Source organism: Epargyreus clarus, unplaced genomic scaffold, assembly GCF_041222505.1.
Source record: "Epargyreus clarus isolate Ecla_fem2 unplaced genomic scaffold, WU_Ecla_fem_2.2 ptg000012l, whole genome shotgun sequence".
NCBI classification, from domain to species: domain Eukaryota; kingdom Metazoa; phylum Arthropoda; class Insecta; order Lepidoptera; family Hesperiidae; genus Epargyreus; species Epargyreus clarus.
This window is the reverse complement of record NW_027332220.1, coordinates 10,528,687-10,547,277: the sequence shown is the minus strand read 5'-3', so window position 1 is coordinate 10,547,277 and position 18,591 is coordinate 10,528,687. Positions and strand designations below refer to the sequence as shown.

Sequence of the window (18,591 nt, the reverse complement as noted above, 5' to 3'; positions counted from 1 at the left end):
TTACATCTATCTTTTTTTCAACGACGGGGAATCTTCAAAAGGCACAAGGTACCGTCGGAGCAACACAGTCATGTGGGATTCTTACCACATTAAACTCCCCCGGCTGCCGTTCTCGGCGCTGGGTAGAGGACTCCGGGATCTCCAGAGGAACGCAACCGGAGTCCTCTTAGCGCGTTGCCCCGTCGGGCTCCGCCGAGGTGCATGACGCTCGCCGCACCGTCTGGTGTGCACGACGGTATGCGACCACACATACCACCGTCCTTCCGGGGGTCAGTGGCCGATCTGTTTGACTCTTTAGGGATCGTAAAGCCTAAAAACGGACGTTAATTGGCATGATGACATTATTAAAATATTAAATAATAAATGATTTAAGTGATCACATTATATTGAAAGGATTTTCAAAAATGACCCAGTTTTAAAAAAAACTTTAAGATTTATTATATTTTCAATAAAATAAAAGTATAAAATACTGCAGTCGGCCATCTTGTCTGAAACGCAAATCGGGGCGCGAATGACGTCATTTTTGGGTATTTTATAGAATTTGCTTGAAATTTTGTATGGGATGTTCTAGTGTGACGTCACCAACGGACGCCATGACACCCGCGAGCGTTGTCGCGCTTAATTCAAAATAGATATAAAAAGATGCGATTATTTTCGTTAATACTGAATTTATTGCCAAAATAATACGACTTTTGGAGTCAGTAGACATGTACGTACATTATAGAAGGGGTTTTCAAAATTTATCATCATGCCTATTGTTTACTTAAATACATATAAGTACATATGCTACCTACTTGTAGTGATAAGTGGAGGTTGATGTTATCGACAAACACGTTTTGTTGTTGACGTATCGTGTAATCTTAAACTTTTATCAGACCAATGTTAAGGTTAAAAGGACATTACTGAAACCTTGGGGAGTGCGACTCACGGTACTATCTAGAATCTAGATTGTCTGCAAAGTCTATCGATAAAAGCAATATGGATCGCCCTTGGTATACCAAGTAGAATCGCTTTTGAATAATACTTTGAATGTGGAGGAACCCTTTGTTGTTGGGATTATATTTTGTTTATATAATACAGGAGTAGCAGAAGAGCATGCAGGACACCTGATGGTAAGTGGCTACTGCCGGCTATGGACATCTCTAAGCAATCCCAGACAAGATTAGAATTCTATCCGAGTTCGATCACAGATGCACAGCTACCCCTGAAGACTAGGCTGGAATGACTCGAAAAAGTAAGTCTCCCTTACTCCTCCCACACCCTTCAAACCACACTGCTGTTATTAGACAGAAAGAAATGTAGCAGTGGTGGTCTACCATCCTGGTAGAGTATTTTTGGAATGCACGTTTTGGCCTTTTTGAGATTACAAAAGGCCAGATAACAGAGGCCAGAATGCGCCCGGTGCAACTGATATATGTTATCGTATTCATTTTATATTATTATGGTAATTATGTATGCTATTTTCGCCCAAACAAAGATAATGATGTGATCAAAGTTCAGAAAAATAAAATTATCTTTAATTGTGTAATCTACATTGCATTTCTGTACCTAATTATGAAAAGCATGCAAAATTTTGAGTGCTCATTTTATTTTTAATTTGTATATAGATCTGGTGGTTCGTTTGTATGTACTTATGTCTTTTTTTATTTGGAATAATTTTCTATTTGGAATATTAGGTAAGTATTAAGTGACTACTGCCGCCCATGGACATCTGTAATCAGGTTGGATTAGATATTCCTACCTGAGGTCGGCCACAGTTGCGCCGCTACCCCTGAGGACTAAGCTGGAACGCCTCGGAAAAGGATGTCTCTCTTACCACAAATATATATTTAAAGTTCTTTAGTTAAAAAATGTAGATCCGTAATTGGCTGTAAGAGATACTATATAAGAAATGTATTTGTATGATTTTTAAGAGCTGTGGATTTTGTAATAATTAAATAAATAAACTTAAGCAGCTCTACAGAAAATAAGGCTATGCTAAAAATAGTCACTTAATTTGACAAATGACATAATTGCAGTCTACAGAAGTACGGAATAAACAAATCATTTCTTACAAGTTAATAATAGCAGAAATGACATAATTATGGCTACTTAGTTGGAATGACGATTTGAAAAAACCTTAGGGTCTTTTACAGTCACGCGGGTTTGTGATCGCGGATCTGGCTCATGCGTTCCTTGTTCATTGAAATGTTATAAATTGTGGTCCTTAGCGTGCAAAAGTCAGATACAATTTTACTTTTGAATATCAACGGGTTTTTGTGAAGCTAAATCAATATTTGTGGAGACACAACTCTTGTCATACGGCCGCCATCTTGAGAAAGATGTGCAAATCGTTTTCACGCGCTATCAAGCAAACTATTCGTTGCACAAAAAAATTGTAAGATATTAAAAATAGAATTTCAATACTACGTATGCTTTAGATGCTTTAGATTCTTACTCTATCCTTTCCTCTACACCATTCAGGTTCCCTTTCTAATTCTTTTGCCATCCATGCTGCTCGTTTCTGGAACGTCCTTCCTGGTAATCTTAAAAAACTTCTGAACAGGCAGACATTTAAATCAAAAGCCACAGAATTCTATATAAGACAACATCTGGGGAATTATTTTGTATTATCTATATATTAGTATTATTATTGTCATTTATTTTTTATGTGTTTATTTTATTACTGTTTATATATACATATATATGTACAATATACATTATTATTATTATCTTGAATTATTTAGTTTATATATTTGGTTTTGTTAGTGCCGTCCTCGCTGATCTCTGCTTATTTTAATATATTCTTATAAATCAGATCAGAAGGGGCTTTTTTAAAAAAGAAAAGGCTTTATTACACACGTTTTCAATAATCGATTTAATTAATTTAACAAATACCTTAAAATCTCACAAGTTTAATCAGCGAGGTTTAATTAACAAATAACTCTAATCGAATAATTAATAAATTAGTACAAATCTGAACCTAACAACAAGACAATGACAAGCGTAATAACAATTTCTTAAGAACAATACAAGGGAACAATATATCGCACAGACCGACACCGAACCGAACGAACGCAAACAAAGGAATGAGCCCCGGCTACCGTTTGTGATCGCTTTTATAGCATTCCTCCCACTACTACCCTCATATCTTCCAACAATATTGTTTTAATTACTGTAGCACTTTATATCCCTTTTCAGTTAATTACTTTTAAATGGTCGTTTTTATAATAATTTATTGTTTGCTAAATTTTAGCACGTGAAACGGGTTTATTAATATTTTTTTCGTTGGCATGATAAACGTAAAGCTTTCCATTATTGGTGTTTTTTTAAATGACTGTAGAGTGTAATGTTTTCATATGTATGTATATTTTATGTATATAAAATTCTCGTGTCACAATGTTAGTTACCGTACTCCTCCGAAACGGCTTTACCGATTTTCATCAAATTTTATATGCATATTCAGTATGTCTGAGAATCGGCTACTATGTATTTTTCATACCCCTAAGTGATAAGGGTTGTTCACCCTTAACATTTTTTTATTTATATAGCAACGCAACGTTTGCCGGGTCAGCTAGTTTTATGTAAGTATCTTTTGTTCTTTTCGACTTTTGACAATTACTTAATGTTAATATTGTCATTTCCATCTTTGCCATTCAAAAATGCAAAGATTGATTAATAATAACTGTCGTATAAGAACCCGGCGTTCCTGTGGTATCTTGGTGCCTGATCACGGTAAACTGATCTTAAATTGCCGGGCCGCGAAAGTAAAATTTGCGGCCCGGCAATTTAACCCTGCTGTCATCTGACTTGATAGCTTTCACACTGAAGCATTCATTGAATTTTTTGTCACATTTTATGATCAACATAAAATTATATTTTATGTTGATCATATATTATTATAGTTATTAGTGAGTATTTTTTTTAATATTTTCGCAATTACACATTTATGAAATAATCAAAGTCGCTGTCACCTGACATTACAAAAACGTGACTTAAGATAATAACAAAAGTATACTTAAGTAAATTTTCAGTGATTTATTCTAGAATATTAGCATTAAAATCACCATGCTTTCGAGTTAGTTCAAGAACTTGGAAGATAATTAATTATTACGTAATGTTTCATTACTTCTGTTTTAATTATTAGTCTAAATTGTAATACAAATTTATTCAATCCGTACTGGCGCGTTCACGTACCTAACGGTGAAAGGGTGTGGATACGAGGCGATCATCTTTGTCCTATACTGTCCTAATACTGGCAATGCATCTGTGACTGTCTTCAGGAAGAACCTCGGTTCATGTGGACTTAGTTACAGATGGACAGCAGTAACCACAAAAACGGCAAGCAATGCCACCTGCAATATTTAGTTCAAGCAGCTTTTTTATAACAGTACCTATATTCATAAGATGTTATGTTAGCACTTTTCGCCCCTATATCGTATTTAAAAGATAAGATAAATATTAATAAATAAATTACATCATTGTAAGACGTTCGTGGAAAGATGTCGGTTATGTTTTCGGTTTTGTGTGTGTTGTTAATATTAACATGTCTCCTATATCGTTATTCTCGAAGAAAGTACAATTACTGGAGAGACAAGAAAGTGCCCTTTTTGGAACCTCTTACCGTTTTTGGGAATTACAAGGATTATGTCCTCCTTAAATTTTATCATCCGTTGATAACGAAAAAGATTTGTGAACGATTTCCCGATGCGCCATACATCGGCGTGTACTACGGCACGGACCCAGCTTTAATTGTGAAGGACCCAGAGCTGATCAAACTGATAACCACAAAGGACTTTTATTACTTCAACGGCAGAGAAGTATCGCACACTACTCACAAAGAAGTTATAACACAAAACCTTTTCTTCACTCAAGGTGAGAGATGGAAAGTGCTGCGACAAAATCTGACTCCCTTGTTCTCATCTTCCAAAATGAAAAACATGTTTTATATGATCAAGAAATGTAGCCAAAATTTCGAAACATTATTAGAGAGGGAATTGAAAACATCGTCGATAGTGGAGGTTAGATCGCTCATGTCGAGGTTTACTATAGATAGTATTAGTTTCTGTGCTTTTGGGTTTCACGCAGATGCCATGGGAGACAGTGCAGAGGTGAACCCGTTTAGAACAATCAGTACGCAGATACTCGCAATATCAACATACAACGGAATCAAGAATATGACTCGAGCCCTGTGGCCTGATTTTTTCTACGCGCTTGGACTTCAAATGTTCAGTCCTAAGATTGACGACTTTTTCCACAAGTTACTAATGGAAGTTTTTGAAAAGCGACAATATCAGCCGTCTTCCAGAAATGACTTTGTTGATTTAATTTTGTCTCTCTATAAAAACACCTATATCTCCGGTGACAGTTTGAATAATTTAAAGACTGGTGGGCACGAAAAAGTGAACATAAAAGTGGATGACGATTTATTGGTTGCTCAATGTGTAGCTTTCTTCACCGCTGGATTTGAGACGTCGTCGACTGCCTCAACGTTTACTCTGTTTGAGCTGGCCAAGCACCAGGACATTCAGAAGCGGGCGATCGCCGACGTAGATGCTTACTTCCTTCGACATAAGGACGGCGTCGAATATGACATCACGAGTGAGGTTCCCTATCTTGAAGCATGTTTGGACGAGGCACTTCGCATGTACCCAATATTTGGAGCTATCACTCGAGAAGTGATGGAGAACTACCAATTACCCGATGGTCTATGGCTCGACAAAGGCGTTCGAATACATATACCTATTAACTATATTCACTCCAATCCAGAATTTTTCGAAAAGCCAAATGAATTTAATCCTGAACGCTTCTTGGGCGAGAAAAAGAAATATCTGAAGAGTTACACATATATGCCTTTTGGGGAAGGACCACGAATATGCATAGGTAATTTTACTTTTTTGAATTCGTCTTGGGCGCGTTAGTATTTTAAATAATCATTTTGTTCATGTTTTAGATTACTTATTTCTAGCGTAAAGCATTTCGATGGAAGAGCTTGGATTCCGGCTGATTCACATTCGGCAACCAGCTTATTTGCAGGAGCGGCACCAAATTTACTGGTTTTAAGTAGAACCCCGTTCTTTATGGAGTTGGTAACTGATGCCTGTGGGGCAATTAATATTTATCAAATGCATTGCATGTTCGTTTGTTACTTATAAAATACTTACTCGTATTAAATATACCACTGTTTAGAATGAAGTTAAACGATGTTTTGTTTTCAGGCATGAGGTTTGCTAAGATGCAGGTATTGACTGGACTGGCAACCATACTAAAGAACTATACGGTGAAGCTAGCTGACAGTACACCCGGGGAAATGAAGTTTGAGCCTAAGGCCATAATTGCGCAGCCTGCGGAGCCAATCAGGCTGGTCTTCACCCCGCGAACTATTTGAACTTACGATAGATATAATAAAATCCTTTAAACGTTACAAAATAAAAATGAAAGACGTCTTTACAATAAAAAAATATATAGAGGAACATGTAAACTCTTCTTTTTTCAATGGAAGTAACATATCAGAATCAAAAAAAAAGTAATGCAAATATAAAGTTAGGGTTAAGTTAAGTTAAGTTATCTTTGTAAATGTGTATTGTCACAATTACAGACGTCATAATATAATCTTCATGTATATATGTATTTCGAATATAGAAGAAATAATTCATATCCCTTATTTAACATACCCCTGAAATAAATAAAGCAATCCATAATTAAAACTACTCAATGCTTCTTCCTCAATATCCAAATTTATTTCATATCATTGTTTTTAAATGTGAACATAATTGATGGAGGATTTTAACATACGAGTAAATCTTCCAGTCAGGATTTAAATACTTGATCATATGTTTCAAGCATAACTCTCATATTAAATGCTAGTGTTATTAAATTCATTCAATCTCCATTTGCCTTATTCACTTTGCTTTGTAACGTGCACAAAATATTGTAAAAGAAGGATTTTCGAACATTCTAAATATTCATTGCAATTATTATGTTAATTTATTTTTTTCATAGTTTTAATATTCTTAATGGGGTAGGATTGTTTGCACAAAGTTTGTAATAACTTAAGTATAATTATTTACAGTTAAGTTTTTTTTAATATAATTATACCTAAACGATGAGGCAGACGGGCTACCTGATGGAAAGCAGTCACCGTCGCCTATGGACATTTGCAACTCCAGGGGAGTCGCCAATGCATCGCCAGCTTTCGAGGAGAGCTCTTTTTACACCTTTTTTGAAGAGCCCCATGTCATAGCGCTCCGGGAATATCTCAGAAGGAAGTTCATTCCACATCTTGCACGTCCGTGGCAAGAACGGCCGCCACGAATCCAGTTGGTGTGGATGGAACTTCATACTTCGGCGAGTCAAATCGTTTCTCGGAGCACTCACCATTGTAAACCCGGTAGAACACGCAGAGGGAACCTACGTCCCTCCGCAAGCTTAACGGTTCTAACCGATAAGTTGAATTTGCTTGAAATAAAGGAATGTTAGAGTATACATTTTTTACATTTTGATATCTTAATTCGCAAATCAGCCAACTCCACTTTTTGTCAAAAAAAATTTTTTTATTTATTTTGATAGTAAATGGCGTTGAACGAAATCAAAATAAGTAAAAACACATTTTGACAAAAAGTGGAGTTGTCTGATTTGCGAATTAAGGTATCCATTTATAAAAATTATCTTTTATTTCTACCTACTTGAAAATTACACGCGGAAGGTATGTTTAATTTTGATATTACCATTTATAAATTGATAAAATAAAAAATATATATAAAATAGAAACTTAAGCAAGAACAATAACAATCTATTTTAATGACAGAACGTTAGCACTTTTTGCGCTTAAAATAAATATGAAAGATAACACAAATGTTATATTGCGCATTACATCATTATAAGACGTTCGTAGAAGGTTGTCGGTAATGTTTTCGGTTTTGTGCTTATTGTCAATTGTATTATGTCTGCTTTATCGTTACTGTCGAAGAAACTACAATTACTGGAGAGATAAAAATGTGCCCTTTTTGGAACCTGTTACTCTTTTCGGGAATTACAAGGATTATATTCTCCTCAAATCGTTTCCGCCAGTGATAACGAAGAAGATTTGTGAACGATTTCCGGATGCGCCCTACGTTGGCGTGTACTACGGCACGGAGCCGGCCTTGGTTGTGAAGGACCCGGAGCTGATCAAACTAATAACCACCAAGGACTTTTATTACTTCAACGGCCGAGAGGTATCGCACACTACTCACAAAGAAGTTATAACACAAAACATTTTCTTCACGCAAAGTGATAGATGGAAGGTGCTGAGACAAAATCTAACTCCCTTGTTCTCATCTTCCAAAATGAAAAACATGTTTTACATGATCAAGAATTGCAGCAAAAAATTCGAAGCATTACTAGAGAGGGAATTGAAAACATCGTCAATAGTGGAGATTAGATCGCTCATGTCGAGGTTCACTATAGACAGTATTAGTTTCTGTGCCTTTGGGTTTAACGCAGACGCCATGGGGGACAGCGCAGAGGTCAACCCGTTTAGAACAATCAGTACACAGATACTCGCAATATCAACACTGAACGGAATCAAGAATATGACTCGAGCTTTGTGGCCTGATATATTCTATGCGCTTGGACTTCAAATGTTCAGTCCCAAAATTAACGATTTTTTCCACAAGTTACTGATGGAAGTTTTTGAAAAGCGACAATATCAGCCGTCCTCAAGAAATGACTTCGTTGATTTAATTTTATCTCTACATAAAAACACCTATATTTCTGGTGACAGTTTGATTAATCTAAAGACTGGTGGTAATAAAAAGGTGAACATAAAAGTGGATGACGATTTATTAGTTGGCCAATGTGTAGCTTTCTTCACCGCTGGATTTGAGACGTCATCCAGTGCTACGTCGTTTACTTTGTTTGAGCTGGCCAAACACCAAGAGATACAGAAGCGGGCGATTGCCGACGTAGATGCTTACTTCCTTCGACACGAGGATGGTGTCGACTATGACATCACGAGCGAGGTTCCGTATCTCGAAGCTTGTCTGGACGAGACTCTTCGCATGTACCCACTTTTTGGAACTGTCACACGAGAAGTGATGGAGGACTATCAATTTCCTGATGGACTACGTCTTGAAAAAGGCCTTCGAATTCATATACCCGTTAACTATATTCACTCTAATCCAGAATATTTTGAGAAACCAAATGAATTTAATCCTGAACGCTTCTTGGGTGAGAAAAAGAAATATCTGAAGAGTTACACATATATGCCTTTTGGGGAAGGACCACGAATATGCATAGGTAATTTTATATTAGTTTTATGATTACTTTTTAATCGTGTTCGTCATTATTTTTTTCAAACTTTATATTACTTATTTCTAACATTAACCATTTAGGCGATAGAGTGTGAATGCCCGTTGACTTACATATGATGCGACCAGTAGCATTACCATGAGTTGGCATAGAAACGCCACTATAGAAATGGTAAATAGAAAACTATTGTCATTTTGCTAGTGAATAACATAACTACTATCGTTACGGTATTTCTTGACAACGTCTGTCAAATTAATGACTCATGGGACCGAATTTGTATGGCAATAGATCATAATGACATTCGCTAGCGATTTGATTTCGATAGGTTTTTTACGTATCGAGTTACGTCACTACGGATTTTAGTTCTACGAGTAACCACCAGAGGCGCTGTACAATTTTTCATACATTTATTTTACGCAGTCGCTAGCGAGTAATACTTTTGTAAACTCATGGTAGTCCTACAGCACCTATGTTCTATACGCAGTTTGTTAGGGGTAGTGACTATTTTACACATGACATTTGTGACATGCTTAGAAATTAATTATCACTTGCTTAAACGGTGAAGGAAAACATTGTGAGGAAACCTGCATACCTGAGAGATTTATAAAAAAAAAAATCTTAAGGGTATGTGAAGTCTACCAATACGCACTTGGCCAGCGCGGTGGACTATGGCCTAATCCTTCTCATTCTGAGAGGAGACCCGTGTCCAGCAGTGGGACAGTAATGGGTTGATGATGAGTGACTATTTACTACGGTGAACTACATACCCGTTTGCTTCTACGACCTAAATTTAGTAAAACCAATGTTTAAAATGAAGTTAAACGATATTTTTGTTTTCAGGTATGAGGTTTGCGAAGATGCAGGTGTTAACTGGGCTGGCCACTATTCTGAAGAACTATACGGTGAAGCTAGCTGACGGTACGCCCGAGGAAGTGAGGTTGGAACCTAAGGCCATAGTAACGCATCCTGCAGATCCGATCAGGCTGGTCTTCACCCCTCGAAATATTTGATTTTACAACAGATACGAGTATCATGGAGTTATATAAACACTGCAACTAAAAGACGTCATTCAAAAATCGGAATACAAACATTAAACTGTGCTATCTTTATGAATTTATATTGTCACAAAATAGTTTTCTTAACTTAAGTAATTACTTAAGATGTGAAATACTTAATTTATCGATAATGTAAACTTAAGTTCATTGCATATTTCAAACTTACAAATTAAATCCTAATAATAAATTGTATTTTTAAACTGCATATCTTGTGCATATTTTGACCTTTTTAATCCGATGTCTATTCCTCAGTACATCAGTACAGTACATTACAGTTATATTGAAACTGCTGGTTTTTTGGAGGAATTGTAAAATACGTTTGTACCATATAAAAGAATTGTCATTTGCACTATTGCAATAAAAACCTAATAAGACTATTCTAATAGAAAATTAAACCTGTAGCAAAAAAGTCTTGTGCTAAAATTTGAAATTGGGTCAGTAATAAAGACATATCATATCATATTTGTTGTGAACTGTGACTGATAAAATATTGTATACCAGATAATCATGTATGGCAAACAGCGGAAGGTATTTTTTTTCGAGAATATGTATAAATGAATGCTATATATGTATTTTATTGTACTAAGTTGGATTTTGTGTGAAGACCTAGGGGCAACGAAGGGCCGGTACTCCTAATTATTTTCTGAATAAATGAGGCTGCTAGAACCAGAGTGGCCTAACTGCATTTTAATGATTTTTGACCTATCTGTATTTTCGTAATTTAAAAATGTTGTATAGTCCGCGTAAAACTGCTAGTCCGCTCTGAATATAGAAATGAATTGCGTCGCTATAGTAAACTGTACGTATACACCTCCTCGCAACAACTTCAGAGCGGACTATACACTTTTAATTTTCTCCATATTGTAAATCGTTATTTGTAGTTAGGCTACTCTGGTTCTAAAAGCCTCAAATTAAATAAACATTTTCTTACGTAAAATCTTTCAAAAAATATCTCCATGAAATAAATATATTGCAACAAATAATATAGTGGTTGTTCCTTAAGTGCAAGTATTGCTGGTAAATTGCTATAAAATACAGTTTTAATAAAAAACAAGGTATTTGTTACTGACCCAGAATATTCGGCATGCCCTATAGGTCAAATGGCTTTTCGATCTTTTACGTAAATGTCGTTGGATTTGTCATAACTGTGTGAATGACATTGGCTATATTTTTAAGCTGTCTGGTTTTTGTTTTTTATAATAATTTTGTTGTTATGATAGCCCGCGCCGAACTACGAGTCTGCTCTGAAGTTGTTGCGAGCAGGTAGTCATACAATTTACTATTCTGCGCAATTCATTTCTATATTCAGAGCGGACTAGTAGTTTTAAGTGGGCTATACCTATAATTAAGTCTCTATTGTCCCGATATGTCCATTTTTCTACAATACATCAACGTAATAGAAGTCTAGCATGTAGTATAACCAATTTCAGATGAATTTACCTCCAAACGCATAATTACCTATGAAGAAGAAGTTGATATAGTAGACCTTACACCTTTCAAACCAGACCACGGCAATGCTTAACACTGTTGTTATAACACAGACATAATTGGCGCTTCCGGAGTCAAAACACGATGAGTTCTACCACCTTCGATATAAAAACTATCGTTATGACAAATTGTAAAATGATTGCAAAAATAATCATAATCCACAGCGCTGCCGTGTTCTTAAGTCGGATTATTTTTAAACGATCCATTTTATTCAATGTGAAATCTGTGACCGATATCAGATAGAAATGTTGTATACCCATGTAACTTAGGTTAGAAATATTCATACGTGGTTATGATCAAAATAGATGCATTTTGGAACTTCTAACAAAAAATATCTACAATTAGGAAAAAAACAGCTTTGCATTTACTTGTTTATGCTTCTGAGTAATGACTAACATCATCTGCAAATAATAGCCACTACGGTATACAATTACAGATAGCTTAAGTACCATTCATTTGAGGTTTCGCTTATCTAATAGTGCGCATGTCATTCCATTTTAAATGGCCCCACAACATGGTATATAAAATTGCGTGCTACATTTTAATATCAGTCGGAGGTCAGAGGTACGCGTGATTTAAAGAGTGCCAACCTTTTAAAATGTCGGCTATATTAGTGATATTTATTTCATTATTAACACTTATATATTATTTAGTGCAAAGGCGATTTAATTTTTGGAAGAAGAGAAAAGTACCATTCGTCGAACCCTCGTTCATTTTTGGAAACTACAAAGATCATATTCTTCTAAAACGGTTTCTGCCTTTTGTGACACAAGAAATATGCGAGAAGTTTCCCGATGCGCCCTACGTGGGGACTTTCTTCGGGACGGATCCAGCTTTGGTGGTGAAGGATCCTGAGCTGATACGTATCGTCACCACCAAAGACTTCTACTACTTCAGCAGCAGGGAAGTGAGTGACCACACACATCATGAAGTGATGACTCAAAATCTATTTTTCACTCATGGGGACAGATGGAAGATCCTGAGGCAGAATTTCAGTCCCCTCTTTTCGTCATCTAAAATGAAGAACATGTTCTACTTGATTAAGAATTGTGCTACGGGATTAGAAGCATTTATCGATGAAAATATTCAAAAGTGTCCGAATATGGAAGTCACAGATCTCATGGCGAGGTACACCATCGATGGCATCAGCTCTTGTGCTTTTGGTGTTGATGCGAAAACTCTAGATACAGATGGTGAGACAAATCCTTTTAAAACAATCAGTGAGCAGATATTAGAGGTATCCACAGTAAGAGCTCTTAAATTTAATTCTAGGTGTATGTGGCCTAAGATATTTTACGGCCTTGGATTGAAGGTATTTCATCTTCATGTAAATGAGTTCTTTCATAAAATATTAACAGGGGTTTTTGAAAGCCGTCAATATAAGCCCACGGCGAAAAATGATTTCGTTGATCTGATCCTGAATATGAAAGTCAATTACAATAATGTTATAACGGGCGATAGTTTAAGCAACTTAAAAACGGGGGACAACAAGAAAATAGATCTGGTTTTGGATGATGAAATATTGGTAGCTCAGTGTGTTGTGTTCTTCGTAGGTGGTTATGAAACGTCCGCCTTTACTCTATCCTTTACTTTGTATGAGTTAGCGAAGCACCAGGAAGCCCAAAACCGCGCAATAGCAGAGGTTGACGATTATTGGCAACGACATGAAAATGGATTAGATTATGATTGTGTCAATGATTTGCCTTATGTCGCGGCGTGCGTAGATGAAGCGCTTCGCCTGTATCCTGTCTTGGGAACCATAACTCGTGAAGTTATAGAAGATTACACGCTACCGACAGGCTTGCATCTCGAGAAAGGTGCTAGAGTACACATACCGGTTCGATACCTTCATTACCACCCGGATTACTTCCCTGAACCTGAAAAGTATCGCCCTGAACGTTTCCTAGGCGAGGAGAGGAAAAATGTTAAGTCTTACACATACATGCCATTTGGAGAGGGACAACGGATATGTATTGGTAAGTAGAAGTATTTTTATATAGTGACTAGCTGACAAGGCAAACGGTGTGTTGCCATTTAAATAAAAACTGTTAAGGGTGAACAATCCTTATCACTTAGGGGTATGAAAAATAGATAGTAGCCGATTCTCAGACCTACTGAATATGCATATAAAATTTGGTGAAAATCGGTAAAGCCGTTTCGGAGGAGTACGGTAACTAACATTGTGACACGAGAATTTTATATATAAGATATAGGAGTAGCAGACGAGCATGCGGTGCACCAGATAATAAGTGACTACTGTCGCCCATAGACATTTGTAATCAGCCCCAAATAAGGTTTAGTTTAGTTTAGTTTCTTACCTGAGGTCGGCCACAGATGCGCCGCATCCCTGAGGACTCAGGTGGAATCGGAAAACACCCTTACAACACCGTAGCGTGGCGGTGGTGCGGCCGGAGACGAACCAAAGAGGGTTCTACGACCTATCAAAACTTAATTTAATTGTATAAGTAACGACAAGTCATCCGATTGAAAGTCTTTAAACAAATAAAAAAGTCAAGTTTTTCAATCAGATATAAAAAATAATAATTACTTAATAAAAGTTAATGAACTTGGTAATTACGTATTAATTAAATATAGTGCTAAAGAGGTATCATGATAATCATATTTCTTTATACACTGATACTTAATTGTTGTTTGATGTAAATATGTGTAAAAGACAAACAGACAAAGATACACAAATATAATATCGCGTTAAAGACTCACATACTTACAAGTCACGCTTGTTATTGTGTGCAATGTTTCGTAAAACTTTATGTTCTTTGATGTTCGAAATTATTTAATGCTGATAATAAGTTCTGAGGCATGTCTACAGAGGGGCTGAATCGTTTCGATTTTAAAATATGATTCATCACGTTGTAAATGATAATTGAAATGAAAAATTAAGTACAATGACCTCACATTCATGGTATTTTGAGATTGATTTGAGTAATTTACATAATACTAGTGGTGCCCGCGGCTTCGCCCGCATTTTAAAGAAATAATAAGACATACATAAAACGGAAAATTTGTACCTGCATTGGAATGACAGTGGTGCCATTTGTCGAAAATTGGTCTTACCAACTCTCGTGGGCTCTTGGACAACAACTTTGCTAAAGATCATCACTTGATCAAATGCATAGTTTCCGATTCTATAACTACTTATGAATTTAAAATTAATTAAAAAAACCTTTTTCCACGGACTAAATTGTGAATATAAACCATTCTCAAGTCCCCTTGATCACACACAACAAATTTCATCAAAATCAGTCCAGTCGTTTAGGAGGAGTTCAGTGATATACACACGCACATAAGAAATATATATATAAAGATTTGCGTAATAATTATTTATTTTACTGCAAACATAAATACTTCACTATTGTATTGCTTTGTGTTACAAAATATCCTTAAATAACTTAAATTTTAATTTTTGAAGACATAAAATAATTTGATTAAATTTTCAAATTAATATTATCAGTTGGTACTCGTATCAATATAATAATAATAATAATTTTTAAAACTTGAAGTCTTGATCTGAAGATTGAACAAAACATTTATAAACTTAAGTCATAGCTTATTGGGTACTTACAAATACGATTTATACTTAAAATATATTTATTGGAGACGATTTTATACTTAAGATTACTAATTAAAAGTTTTGTTTTAAAATTAATTGATTGTATAATTGAACATTACATTTTACAGGTAAGAGGTTTGCCAAGATGCAGATGATGGCAGCTTTGGTTACGATCCTGAAGAAGTACCGGTTGGAGCTGGCTGAAGACACGCCGCAGACAGTGGAGCTGGAGCCTCGGTCGATCTTGCCTCATCCCGTTGGGGGAATCCGTCTCAAATTTGTCCAGAGGACCTAATTCTTACTAGTACAGTCCGCGACAAACTTCTAGCCCATTCTGAAGTTGTACTATAGCATTATTTCTTATATTTTATTTATAGATTTACTTATTTTTAATTAGTAACAACAATCCAGATATGAAATAACTAGAAATCTTGATTAAATTCACATACTGTAAATGTTTTAATTAATTATTAAAAAGTGACATGTCACATGGACAGAAAAGTTTGTCAAACGGGGAATAGTGCTACCTTGTACACAAGGTACAATACACAACACAAGGTACAAGGTAGAAGGTACAAGGTACACAAGGTTACAATAGTAGATATTGTGTATTTTAATTACTTTTGTTAAATTTAATTTACTTAGTATATAAAAATAAATTGTATTCTACCTTTTTAACGCTTTTATTAGCTTGGGTTGTGTGTATGTATGTATGTATGTAGGTATGTATGTAACTACGAACGGAATCTTTGAACCCGATTTTTATCCACTTTGAACGTTCAGTTTAATTCAAAATTTTGAAGAATTATCAAAAACCGATGACAATACACGATTTTAATAATTTTGTACGATTGTCCTTATCAACATCCGCAGGATTAACGATTTTCGAGACGAGATTGTTTGAGCGCCTTAGAGAAAGTTCATTGCAAGTTACTAGATTGCAAACAATTATTGCTTTTTAGTTTTAATAACTGTTAGTGTGATTTTTAGTTTTGAAAATAATAATGTTATTTCCCTATAACTCAAATGTTCTGAAACATATCTATAATGCCCTTTTGTAGAATTATTTTTAGGATTCCGTACTCAAAGGGTAACACGAAACCCTCCGCTGTCTGTTCGTGTGTCACAGGGCTTTATCTTTTAAACCGTGATAGATAGACACTTGATTTTTTACAAAGGATGCATAATGGTGGTCGCTTTAACAATAAATACTAAAAATTAATAAAATAAACATAGTTTAAAAAACCAAAAAACACGCTTTTAAGCGTGGGGTGCTCCATTTAAAAGTTTTCGAAAACCGCCCCACACTTTTTCCACAATTATACTATTTACTGTTCCTTAATTGATTCCTAGATTGAAAATTATTTTAAATATCTACTTTTCAGTTGATTTTATCATAAAAGCGTGTGTTTTGTTTTTTTAACTATATTTATATTTGAGTCTAACGATAAAGCAGACGTGCTACCTGATGGAAAGTAGTCAACGTCGCCTATGAACATTTGCAACACTAGAGGAGTCGCCAATGCAAGGCCAGCTTTGAGGGAGAGCTCTTTTTGCCTTTTTTGAAGAACCCCATATCATAGCGCTCCGGGAATACGTCAGGAGGAAGTTAATTCCATATCTTGCACGTTCGTGGCAAGAATCAAACCGAACCGTGGAGGACTGGATGGAAATTGTGTGCTTATAATTTTTTGATGTTTAACGTGTGAATTATTTTTAAGTTGTAATGTATTCTTCTAAAACTACATGCTGATATAAGTACATCAATTACAGACTCACAATAGCGTGTTTTAGCTTTTAACGGACATATGCGCAGTAATTTTAAGTTTTGGCATTGAAAAATAAATTACATTATTAACCCTAGAGTAGTCGCGCCTTTCCATGAAACGTGAGTGCTCGCGTGGTGAGCATTTTGCCGCACATGTTTATTTTTGCTAATTTTAGTTAAATGAATCATTAATAATTTTAAAGGAATAGAATAAAACATAGACTTTCATAAATTATCATTTACTAAAGTTTTGTAATTAGTAATTATTTAAAAAAAAGCTTAAGTATATCTTGGGTACTTTTTTTAACTTTTTGCAATATCTTTACCTTAACACATAAAAAATGAAACTAAATATCAAAATTAAACGTTTTCCTGTATCTTCGATATGTACTTCAGCAAAACAGTCCGGAAAGATACACATACAATGTTCGTTGCACAGTATCTGTCCGCATCTATTGGACCCTTTTTTGGTTCTTCTTTTTTTGTTTTTGATAGACATACTGCGCATATACCTTCTTTACCCGAGGATATATATTTGTGCGTGTTACTTCTTCATTTTCTTGTAGTTCGGTGTCACTTACCTAAAAAATATTAGTTAGTAGAAAAAATAAAATATAGAAAATCGCCCATAATTCACAAAAACACAATAAATATCAATGGTGTTACGATGTTTACATCAAAGTAACATTATATACAACTAAAAAAAACAAAATTTCAACAATACTAAAAGACCAGGCACATTAATTTTACTTACGTGAGTAGTCGCGCAGTTAGCAATTTGCCGCCAAACGCGACACACCAACAATAACCGCATACTCCTGCGGTCGCCTGCGCCTTAAATTTCTTCTAATTTCTAAAATAAGTAGGTTAGACACGAGGGGGCAGCTACTAGGAAGCTTGATCTCGACAAATACACCGTATTTATTATAATAGGATTTTTTGACCGCGGACGGCAAAATGCTCATAGCGCGAGCACTCTAGGGTTAAGAGATGTTTTTAATTCTTACACATATTAAAGAGTATTCATTTTCACCAAATTGCAAATTGTATTGTGAGTTTTCGTCTGCTTTGATATTCTTTTCATGAGCGAAGCCAACAGTAGTAATTATTTGTCTGCGTGGCACCCACGTGCATCGAACTACCATCCTACCATCGTCTTATCATCAGATGGACTGCTCATTTGCTACTTAATGTATATAACATTAAGTACCATTTTTTGATGTGAAACATCTAGAGCCGCACGTAAAACCGATTTCTGGCATGGCGACGCATGCCGTGGCGCGCGTCGCCACGCTATACGATGGTATATATATACAGTCTATATGCAGTAGTGTGTACGGTGTGGCGACGCGTCGCCATGCGCAATAACTATTACCGAAGTCACTGATTAAACGAATTAAGTAGTCACGATTTGAAATAAATTCGTAAATTTTTGTATT

The 18,591-nt window shown here is 35.6% G+C and overlaps 2 protein-coding genes across 2 annotated transcripts; both read left to right on the top strand.

The window, feature by feature from the left end:
• Positions 1–3,959: 3,959 nt before the first annotated feature.
• On the top strand, positions 3,960–10,530 carry LOC140746508 (uncharacterized). The gene is made up of 5 exons (XM_073078662.1): positions 3,960–5,862; positions 6,198–6,354; positions 6,578–6,606; positions 7,864–9,258; positions 10,111–10,530. The coding sequence occupies exons 1-5, from the start codon at positions 4,482–4,484 to the stop codon at positions 10,278–10,280; spliced, it is 3,132 nt and encodes a 1,043-aa protein (XP_072934763.1). The 5' UTR covers positions 3,960–4,481; the 3' UTR covers positions 10,281–10,530.
• Positions 10,531–12,298: 1,768 nt separating this feature from the next.
• Positions 12,299–16,753, top strand: LOC140746410 (cytochrome P450 6B2-like). The gene is made up of 2 exons (XM_073078545.1): positions 12,299–13,789; positions 15,513–16,753. The coding sequence occupies exons 1-2, from the start codon at positions 12,412–12,414 to the stop codon at positions 15,677–15,679; spliced, it is 1,545 nt and encodes a 514-aa protein (XP_072934646.1). The 5' UTR covers positions 12,299–12,411; the 3' UTR covers positions 15,680–16,753.
• Positions 16,754–18,591: the final 1,838 nt, after the last annotated feature.

Excerpts from the sequence above, each read along its gene's own strand:
- LOC140746508 (XM_073078662.1), top strand. The coding sequence starts at position 4,482 with ATGTCGGTTATGTTTTCGGTTTTGTGTGTGTTGTTAATATTAACATGT. Across the intron at positions 6,355-6,577 it reads ATCAGGCTGGTCTTCACCCC|ACGTCATAATATAATCTTCA; the intron begins GCGAACTATTTG and ends TCACAATTACAG. Across the intron at positions 9,259-10,110 it reads AGGACCACGAATATGCATAG|GTATGAGGTTTGCGAAGATG; the intron begins GTAATTTTATAT and ends TTTTGTTTTCAG.
- LOC140746410 (XM_073078545.1), top strand. The coding sequence starts at position 12,412 with ATGTCGGCTATATTAGTGATATTTATTTCATTATTAACACTTATATAT. Across the intron at positions 13,790-15,512 it reads GGGACAACGGATATGTATTG|GTAAGAGGTTTGCCAAGATG; the intron begins GTAAGTAGAAGT and ends TACATTTTACAG.